The sequence below is a fragment of the Triticum urartu genome, chromosome 1A (genome assembly GCF_056163025.1).
Source record: "Triticum urartu cultivar PI428250 chromosome 1A, HENAU_Tu73, whole genome shotgun sequence".
Taxonomy (NCBI): Eukaryota; Viridiplantae; Streptophyta; class Magnoliopsida; order Poales; family Poaceae; genus Triticum; species Triticum urartu.
The window spans coordinates 581,393,302-581,404,294 of NC_141873.1; the positions used below are offsets into that span (position 1 = coordinate 581,393,302).

Sequence of the window (10,993 nt, forward strand, 5' to 3'; positions counted from 1 at the left end):
ATAACATAAATCTACTACGACATAGCTTACCATCGCTTATGTGGGGAATCGATTTTAATTGCCGGACCACCTCGTGCGTTTAGCTACACTCTTCCCATGTTCAGTTTAATTATTCAATTTGCCGATATTAACTGTTTTTTTCCTGATTTTCATCACTTTAATTGCTTCTATTCATTTGACTATATTTTTCCTACCTCCAAAAGTTCCCTAATTATTCCTGTTTTTTCATTTAATTTTTTCCCAAGATTCGGATTGTATTGACTCAACGTTCTTTCTTTCCATGTAGACATTATGCCAGAACCACCCCAACTCTGGTAAAAATAAAGGTAATGTAAATGGCCGTGGTAATAAATGGCTTTCTGAACAGTATCAGCATGGAGGGCCGGCCAATAAACTCGGCGAATTCAAACGTCTCAATTTTAATGGACAAGGTATCATCGTCATTTCTATAGCTTTGTCAACCATGCATGTAGAGCGTCATTAGCGTATGTGCTCTGTATCAGAATGTGCAAAACAAAACAAAAGTAACAAAGACCGGATCAAAGTCTCAGGCTCTCAGCAGGAAGGGGCCGCACAAATCGTGCGCACGATGTGCACAACTGTTCATATCTGTACAAAATGATATAAAATGCGTACAAGATGAAGACACGGCATAGAGTTGACTAGCTTGATGCAGTTGCGGGCACCCAAATGCAATAAGAATAAGATTACCCCATCACACACTTCACAAACGTCTTACCCTACCATTCTTGCTCCCTCCACCTAGCTTCAACCCCCCGACGTGAGATCAGGCTGCGAGCAGCAGCCATGGCGGAGCTTGGTGGCATGCTTGCCGCTGCCATCCTCAAGGTGGTGGGTGAGCAGATTGGTTCTGTGATTGGTGGTCAGATCGCCCTGAAGATGAACTTCGATGAGGACCTGAACAAGATGAAGATGGAGCTGGAGGGTGTCGATGCCCTGCTTGAGGACGCCGAGAGGCGGTCGATCACGGATAGATCGACACGTCTATGGCTGAAGCGGCTCAAGGACTTCATGTATGAGATCTCCGATATGATTGATGAATTCGAAGCCGACACGCAAGCAATCATACAGCCGTCTGCGCGAAAGGTACGTACGTGGAGAAAACCAAAGTCCATTAACTTGTTATTAGTGTGTTTTCGTATTGTATGCTACTCTTCTCTTTTTGAGAAATAAAAGCCTTGTAGTAGTACAAAACAAATCACCTAGCACAGTTTTTCTTTAGATTAATCACCTTGCATAGTTACAACTATGCTAAAAGCACGTGTCTCGGTACCCTCACCTCACATTTACTGCATCCAGATACACAGTGGGTGCTGACTGCTGAGCGAGCGGTAGCTTATTTGGCTTCACAATGAGCTGCCACATTGGAAAGAATTAAAACACCCACTAAGCTACTAAGCTCTTGAGTCTGCTGGAGGATAGGCTCCTGAATCTGAAACATTTTCATACCATCTTATTTTGAATCGTGCTATATGATGACAAAATTCCTATGGCTCCTGTACGACGATTAAAATCCAGCTGCACATCGTAGTTTGAAAGGGCTACGGCCGCTGGATTTCTTGGTCGTACAAAGATTGAACACTATTTCAAGTATGTGAAGCAGTTTCATTTTGTTTTACCGTGCATGAAACTAGTCGGCTCCTCTTACCACCACTCCAGTAGCTCCCACTACAGGAAAAACACACGTAGCCTTGTATCCTTCTCTAAGCCGAGTGCTAAAACACGGGTTCACGACTTACTTACACCTAAGCCGAGTATGCCTCAAAGGACACACGGCGAACAAAGCATACTCGGCTTACAGCAACGTACGCCGTGAATCCTATATGCATGCACTCGTCTTAAAAAAAGGACACGGCGTGCATTCATGTAAGCCGAGGTTGCATCTAGGATGCACTCGGCTTAAGTCACATCTCACAGCAAAACGTACCTGCCACATGGCCCGTGCGCCGCCCGCCAACGCGCTCCGTGACGGTGCTGCAAGTAAGCCGTGTACCCGATATAACACACTCGGCTTATAGCTCACAGAGTATATGTAGTGCAAGAAATGAATAGATCGGTGAGTTGGACTTATACTTATTACTTGTTGCATTTCTTTTCCTTCCCCCTGTTCCTCACACATTCTTTCTAGGCTAGTTTTCATCGCACTTTCGATCTCATTTCATATTGGGTTGAATGAATACACTTGTAATACCATATGCTATAGTACTTGCCAAGTTTCTATTTCACATTGTATTAACAACTCACCCTCTTGCAGTCCTCCTTCAAAAATTATTTGGCAACTATGATCTCTTGTCTCACAATTGGCCCTGAGATTACAATGGCCAATAAGATGGATAAGATGAGGCAGGGTCTAGAAGTAATAACAGATCAGCACAGGAAATTCGAATTAATGGAAGGTACTAATGCCAGTGAGCCAAAGGTTACGGATATACGGGAAACATCGTCAACCTTGGAGACACATATAATTGGGAGAACCGGGGAGAAAGAGAAAATATTGGCATCGTTATCCAAGAGCATGAAAAAAGAGATCACAATCCTTCCCAATTGCCTGGAAAACGATAGTGCACATCAGGAGAGCTACATGTGATTGCAGCAGATCATATGCCAGGAATCACCATCCTCTGGCTGAGAGAAGATCCAGGGGAGGGGCATGGCGACTCCCTGGGCGTCTCCCCGGGCGACGTCCCAGGCGAGGGTGGAGGCCATCACCACGGCGCGTCGCCCCGCACCTGCGGACCGGGCAGGCGTCGGCGGCCATTTCTGGGTTCTTCTAGACTCGGACGACGAGGATGCCGACGGCGACAGAGAAGATCCAGGGGATTCACCGACGTCGCCAACTCCATCGGATTTGATTTTGGACTTGTTTCACGCAGGTTACGACGAGGATGATGTGGCCACAACCGTAGACTCGGTATTGCCGGTGGAGGATCCGGCGCGGATCGGGCTACATCCGGAGGAGAGGAAGGAGATGGTGCGCCATGTCGTTCACCGGAGAACGGCGGCGACGGCAGTCCGACCCTGGAAGGGCCCTATACCTAAGGTACAACTTCCAAACCTTACGCTTTTCGACTTGATTCATCCGGATTCGTGGAAGGTGGTGAAGAAGAAGAGGCCGGTGCGCCGGTTGAGGGCCGGATCGTCGCCGGCGGCGGCGGATGTGCCCTCGTCGGTCGGGATCAGCGCCGCTCGTACAGCTCGTTTGAACCACCTGCTGGGCCGAGGTGGGCCGGCTGTGTTGGCATCTCACGAGCGCCTCTGTGGGCCGGTAAACGCTGGGCATGAGGCCCAAGCGATACCGGGCGCCACTTGTATCGATGGGGCAGCCGCATGCACGGACGAGATCATGAACTGCCGTTCGAACGTCCTCGTGCTGCGCCCTAGGGTTCGCCGGATCGGGACGCCCGTGGTTCCTCCGTGCGGCTCCGGCCGAGCTCGTCGGATCCCTCCCCTTAGCGCGATGACGGGCAGAGGGACGGGAGGGCCGCCGGCGCCGGCGCCGAAACCCCAGAACAGGGCCGGGGCAGCCGTGCCGCCTCCGCCGGGGGGTATTGGACGGGGAGCTGCTGCCGCCGGGCCTGGTGCGGCAGGTGCCGTTGTTGGAGCTGGGCGGGGCGCCGCTGTCTCTGCCATGGGGCATCCAGGCGACAACCTTGGGCCAAGGCCGCCCGTGCATATGGCTGCCAGACCGCTCGCGCGGCAGTCGGGAAGAGATGCCCAGGCTAGGGGCGTCGTTGCAGCCGGAGCTGGCCGTGGCGCTGCCGCGGCGCACCGACCGACGGGGCCAATTCCTACAGTACCTACTGCTACGGGGAGGGGCGACGGGACAGGACAGAATACTGTGGTGCCGGCTCCGGGTAGTGGTCCGCCTCGGGGCGCTCCCCCGCCGCACTTCGTAGCGAGACCGGCTCAGAACCGGTCGGGACCTGCGCAGACAAGGCAATCATTGACAGCTACAGATTCTTTCGAGCCACCCCGAGGTCAGTGGGGGGATGACGGTGTTGATGCATACGGAAAAGGGAAGCACCGCGGTTCCTCATCTACGGGTGGCGGTCGAGGCTACGCCTGGCAGGGTGACGGGTCGGCTGAGCGACCTTTTCTTGGGCCTCCGGGTGGCTTTGTCGAGGGGACATCCGGTCCGGAGCACCGCCAGAGAGGCGGCTATCGTGGATATCGAGGTGGTCGGGGTGGTGGCCGTGGGAGGTTTCGTCGACAACCTCCGCCCCCGGCTGCTGTTGACCATGAGGGGACAGCTATTGCGACAGATAACGCTCAGTCCACTGATCTTACTAGTCAGGCGATGGATGTGGTAACGGCACTGACTAATGTTGAGGTTCCTGTGCCTGAGGCGGCGGCTGCGGCATCGGACAGGTCTGATTCTGAGAGGGCAGCCAAGTGGGCGCGCAAGAAGGAAAAGATGCTCTGTTATCGGTGTGGTGACAAGGGACATTTTATTGCAGAGTGCGTGGCCGAGTTGTGTGACTCATGTGGCAAGCCAGCACATGCTTCGGGAGAGTGCCCGGTTTTGCGTGACCAGGCTCCGGCTCTGACTATGTATGGATTATATTGCGCGGAGTTGTTATTCTTCGAGTCCCCGGTCGCGAGGGAGATCCCAGAGGAGCCACAAGGCCTGAGTACCGGAATAGTGAAAGCAACCCAGGGCGTGGTGACTGAGGCGCAGATTATCCGGAGGCTTCAGGAGTTGGTACTGGGGGACTTTCAGTGGGAGCTGGTCAGCTTAGAAGCTAATGTCTTTAAGGTGGATTTTCCTTCTGTGGATGATTTACAGAAACTGCTGAGTTTTGGCTTGTGTAGAGTTCCTGGTACTACGTGTATTTTGGAGTTTCACGAGTGGACGAAGGTGGAGCCTAAGGGAAAGCCGCTTACGCAGATCTGGTTGCGATTTTCTGGGGCCCCATCTAAGCCTCTGCATGATGTTCGAGTTGTAGCCAGTATGGGTATCATGGTTGGTAAGACGGAGAGAGTGGATATGGCTTTCACTCGGGCTCATGGAGTGGCTCGGATATTGGTGAGTGTTCTGAATGTTGATTTCATGCCTGATGTGGTTCACTGGACATATAGGGGAGAGGTATTCCCGCTCGACATTGAGTTTGAGGACGTGGAGATGCTTGCTGAAGAAGTTGCTGGGGATGATGTTGATATGCACGAGAGTGATGGTGGTGCAGGAGCCAAGGGGGCGCCAGCCGAGTCTGCTCGAGAGGGGTCGACCGGATCTCGCCCGGATGTTCAGTTGCCTGGGAGGATGAGAGTGTGTGAATAGAGCAACCCTAGCAAGCAAGCACGGAGGCTCCGGCCTATATATACGTAGTGAGCAACCCTAGCAAGCAAGCAACCCCTATCTTTATCAACTCGTACAAGACCGAGAAATTTGATTACTACAAAGCCCTCTCCCTCGCGGACTGAGCTCCGGTGCCTTAACTGGACCTGCCTTTGGCTGCATGACAGGAGGGCCAACCACCTGTTTGGCCCACCTGTCATAGACGCAAAGACAGGAGCAGTAAGTAGAAGCTTTCGCTACACGCTATCCCTCCCGCACGAGGTGGACTTACATGCAGCAGTGGATTCGATACTGTAGAAGTAGGAGTAACATCATTGTTCATCTTCTCGAAGAGGCGAAGAGCCAAGCGCAACCCGGGCGTGGCAGTTATGAACGCTCGCGTGGTGCGGTTCCTTGGAGTACTAGCCAGGCTCTTGCATAAGACAAAATTGCTATTGTTTAACAATTAAACTCCATTATCCATTGGTTGATACTCATTCTACATAGGTCCACGCGCTTAGCACCGTTTCCTCCTGGGGTCACCAATGTTTATTTGCTAATGAATAGCATTGCATGCAATGAACTAGCCATTGCAAGTCATTAAAAGCATGCACACCTCTCATCTCTTATTGGTTGATATGTCAAGAAACAAGAAACAAGGTAGAAGTTAATGCACCGCGCCTAAGTGTTTTGGGACTACGTATTTGGTTTTCGTAAGATGACTTACACACCTAGACGGAGGGAGTAGTATAGCCCTGTAAACCGGAAAGTAGTATTTGCCTTTCTAGAGATTTCAACAAGTGACTAGACTACACCGTGTGCAGTACTCCCTCCCTTCCGGTTTATAGGGCTCAAATCTCAAATCTCATGAACCAAGGCATTTTGCGATTGGAGAAATGTACTCCCTCCGTCTAGGTGTGTAAGTCACCTTACGAAAAACAAATAATCCCAAAACACTTAGGCACGGTACATTAACTCCCTCCTCGTTTCTTGTTTTGTGACATATCAACCAATAAGAGATGTGGGCCGTGCATGCTCTTAATGAGTTGAGACTACCAAACATGACATGCAGTGGTTAGTTCATTGCATGCAGTGCTATTAATTAGCAAAAAGACATTAAGTTTTCTCATTTTCCTCTCCGCCTTGGTCGCGGTGCACAACGTAAGATGACTTACACACCCAGATGGAGGGAGTATCTCGTACTTTACAAAACTACCCTAATTAAACTCATGCATTAATTACGTAGTTCTCTCGTTTTCGTCTCCGCCTTGGTCGCGGTGCACAATATTGAGCACTCCTACTCCCTCCTTTCCGGTTTATAGGGCTTATCTCAAAATCTTAGTTTTCTCATTTTATAAGGCTCAATTTGGTTGTTCCCCATCACAAGTTCAGATTCCAAGGTGCATTAAATAATTGCATGCAGGTATTAAGAGAAAATTGACCAATGCATGTACTTTATGCATGCATGAATTGCAATTAATACATTGGTAAACATACATTTTTGAAGAAAACAAGAGCATTAATTGGGTGCTTTTGCAAATTACAAAAAGGATTCCACCACTCACCATCTACCTTGGTTGGTGAAAATTTTGAATTGAGCCCTATAAACCGGAAAGGATGGAGTACTAGCCGCTCTATCTACATGCGGGACATTCCAAAGCATCTAGGCCCGCGTGCCATCCACCAAATCACAGCGAGGTGCTACAGTCGAGACTCACCTGTCACCCCGGTGTGGCCGTCATGACCCGTCATATCACAAAACGCACACCTTTACCAGAAGTGGTAAGGTGGCCTCCAAGTTGGACTGGATGAAGCAACCATCATTTCACTGGAATGCTCGTTCAAGCCCTTTCTTCCCTTTCTTGAAAAAAACCTTACTCCAGGCTACTCACTTCTACCATTTTTCTTCTGTACCAACGAAGGAAAGGTGGGCGGATCAGTTATGCTGCTATATTTTCATTCCAAGAATCTTCTTTTTGCAAAGCACCGACCGATTCTCACATCCTATTCTTTTCCTGTTTTCATTGCGATTGTGGTTTCCTTTCGATTGCTTTTTGTTTGTCAGTTCATTGATGGATCCTGGAGCACAAGGCAAAGAGTTGCCGGTGGACAACCCACTGGAGACAGCGATCTCCAGGAAGCGAGCACCAACCAACGAGTTGACCATGTTGGCGGGCCAACCCATGGAGACAATGAACTCCAAGAAACAAGCACTGGCCCAAGAGTTGAGGATGTTGGCGGACGAACTCCTCAAAGAAAGTTGGAAGAACAGCAATGGCCCCACCGTGCCTACCCCAGGAACTTTGATTGCCACCTATGTGAGGCTCATGACCGAGTTTGAGGAGATAGTCGCCATTGAGAAGCAGTATTCCCCTGGCAAGGTGATGGCCCCCATCGAGGACGAGGAGATGGCCCCCGGAGGGATGAGATCCCCCGGTGAGCTGCACAAGGTAAAAAATAATGGCTTGTTACCATAGTTGTGGTTTTTGATTATTTGCAATGTGCTTGCTAATATGTTAGGGTTGTGCAGGTGCCGGTGGACGTCCTTAATGATTCCGATGTCGTGGCCCGTCCTGTTGGCATCGCCCCGGAGATCGATTCCGATGCCGCTGTCCATCCTGTGGACATCACCCCAGAGATCGATTCCGATGTCGCGGTCAGTCCTGCGGACATCGCCCCAGAAATCGATTCCCATGCCGCTGTCCGTGCTGTGGTCATTGCCCGAGAGATCGATGACAAGAAATAGTTGGTCGCGCTAATCCTTTAGGGTAGTTTGCATTGCCCTGTGTTTAATTACCAGAACGATGCATGTTATCAAACCATCTTAGGGCTAGTGCACTGTCTTGTGTGGGCGGATCTTGCTACTTTTGTTTGATAGTGAATCATGCGAACCCTCTCCGAGTTATGGAAACAGATGTATCCTCACCAGCTTTTGATGTAATATATGGCATGATTAGATGTAAGTTTGAACTGTTTATCATATCAGCAGGGCTTGTTTGATGATTCTTGGTGTTAGTAGGCTAGCTACTGTGCGAGCTATAGTACTTGCAAAACACTCACCGAAGAGAAACGTTGGGGCTGATGAGCTCGTGGTACGCTTATACTTATCCCTCGTCGATCGACCAATAGCCCTAGCTCCTAAAATTGTAGGCTTAGCGATCGATGACCTAGGCGGGCTAGTTTGGCCTAGTGGGTTTCAGTGATATGACGTGCAACACAAAATCATAGCAGTGCAGAGACGTACTCCCTTCGTTCCAAAATAGATGACCTAGGCGGGCTAGTTTGGCCTAGTGGGTTTCAGTGATATGACGTGGTACAGTGCCGTCCAGTCTTTGCATGTGGTAGCGGCATTGCGGGTACAGTAAGTTTTCTTGAAGAAGCGGAATTCAACGAAGTCATGATGGTTCCTTCGTCCGAACAACTTACAATAGGAAAGGTTGGGCCTACGATATGACCGGGGTAGACCAGGATAATTTTGTGCATGGCAGGTGGACCAGGATGGTCGACGTCCCACATGTCGGTGAATGAAAGTATTCTTTCCGACATATAGAGGACGAGCAACGAGTATTCATTTTTTATTTTTGATGAAAGCTATTGTCTCCACTGTTACGACGGAGGAGTGTGAAACATGGCAGCCCAGTGAACTTGGCATGTGCACCACTCCCTCCTTCCTCATGTAATGCCTAGGTTACAGCTTTTTCTCACTTTCTCTCTATCTATTTCCTCTCAAATGTTTTTTACCTTTCTTTTTTAAGACACAATTGTTTTTTGCCTTTTTAGAATTATTTTTATACCTAGGAGCACGTGTAGAGACGGGCTCTTGTAGGGCCCACTCCTTGACTTTGTCAATGCCTCTCTCTCCTCCACATAAGGAGTACTACTTGCTATGCATGCATGCGGCGGGCAGCTGGCGTCTTGAGGGGCCAGGGCGGTGAGAGCGGGCTCCGGAAGCGGTCCGGACTCTAGCATAATTTTGGTTTTTACAGTATTTCTTTCTCCATTGACAGGTAGGCCCGCGTAGATAGATAAAGAACACGAGCTGATGAGGCACATGCAGACTATTTGACTGGTCAACGAGACAAATACGGAGCTATACGCTGAGCCAGTGACCGTATAATCACCATATCTCGTATACAATGATCAAAGTGAGCTACCAAGACAAGTTTGATGACCGCCAATGCATTTTACTCGGTAATAAATGACCAGGATTGAAGGGGAATCCAAATTTGCTTCATCTTCTGTCCTTGAGCTCTTGACAAACCAATGCACTATACGGTTGTTCGGCCACTCCACCCCAGAGCTCTCACCAAGCGTCGTTGATGCCACCGCGCCGCACACTAACCGGTAAGGCAGCGATGGCATCCCGCCGCGCCGAGTTCCTCGCCGCCCATGACCGCACACAAAATGGTAGGGAAGCGATGGCATCCCGCCGTGCCGAGTTCATCGCCGCTCGCGACCTCACAACTATGTGGGAGGAATTTGAAGATGCCAAGGCCGAATGGGCGGTAGAGCAAGAGGCGGCCAAAGCCGCACAGAGGGAGCGGAAAAGTCAGAAAGCACTCAAGAAAAGAGAGGCCCGCCGCCGCAAGAAAGAAAAGGATGCACGCGCTGCTGCGGAGAGGTCGACGGAGATCCAAGCTTGGTGGGGTGTCGTCGACAAAGCCGGGAAGGAGAACGACGGCGTCTGGCCAGCATGTGTGAAGTAGTAGTACTAGTAGTTAGTGTGTGTGTGTGTGTGTCTGAGTACGAGCATGTACCAGTACTACTAGTTACCACTGTAGTTTTTAGAGCAAATTACCAGTACATTAGCCTAGACTAAATGGAAAAATTCCTATCCTAAGCATCAAATGGCATCTCTTTCTCTGTAGGAATTGAGATGCATGTCATCTCACTTCCTATGATTTTCATATTCCTATCCTATGAACGAAAGGAGGCCTCTGTTGTAGTAACTACTGTAGCTAGCAGTACTGCTGGTACAGTAGTTTTCTTCAAGAACAAGAATTCAACGAAGTCATGATGGTTCCTTCGTCCAAGCAACTTCAAAGTGGGAAGTGGGCCTGTGATTTGACGGCTCATTAGTCATTGTTACTGCGGCGCGATGACCTGGGTGACTCCCTTGGAGTTCTGCGTGCATGGCAAGTGGACCAGGATGGTCGACGTCCCACATGTTGGCGAACAGAGTAGTATTCTTTCCGATATCGAGGTATAGCATCACTGCTGATTGGTTCGCAAAAAAATAGTATCACTGCCGATTTATAATTATTTTTTTATTTCTGATGAATGCTAGCATTTCAACTCTTACGACGAAGGGTGCCAAACACGGCACGTGCTGGATGTCCCACACGTCAGTGAAAGGAGTGGGACATGAACAGCGTGGTAGAGCCCAGCGTAAAAAACAGCGTGGTAGAGCGTCTCCACTTCTTCCACTTCTGGGTCGGAGACCACACGTAGTAGTACTTAGTGGTATGAACAATACAAAGTGCGACCTGGAGACAAAGACACGTTTTCCGCAAAGAGACAAAGACACGTCTAGTTGGAAGGTCTCGGGGCATACACGTAAACAAATATAAAAGTTAATATGTGCCTCCAACTAATATAGTAGTAGTAGAGTACTTAGGCACGTACTCCATAACATCACCGTGCATTGCACGTACAACATTTAGTGGTAGTACATAGTAAGAGACAAATGCCGCCCAA

At 49.6% G+C, this 10,993-nt stretch overlaps 1 protein-coding gene across 1 annotated transcript; it reads left to right on the plus strand.

Moving 5' to 3' along the window:
• Positions 1–672: 672 nt before the first annotated feature.
• On the plus strand, positions 673–2,741 carry LOC147993035 (putative disease resistance protein RGA1). Its single transcript, XM_087533264.1, has 2 exons — positions 673–1,107; positions 2,276–2,741. Exons 1-2 carry the CDS (start codon positions 808–810, stop codon positions 2,606–2,608), a joined length of 633 nt encoding a protein of 210 aa, XP_087389390.1. The 5' UTR covers positions 673–807; the 3' UTR covers positions 2,609–2,741.
• The last annotated feature ends 8,252 nt before the right edge of the window (positions 2,742–10,993 follow it).

Coding starts and splice junctions, on each gene's coding strand:
- LOC147993035 (XM_087533264.1), top strand. CDS start 808: ATGGCGGAGCTTGGTGGCATGCTTGCCGCTGCCATCCTCAAGGTGGTG. Junction 1,108..2,275: donor TACAGCCGTCTGCGCGAAAG/GTACGTACGTGG, acceptor ACCCTCTTGCAG/TCCTCCTTCAAAAATTATTT.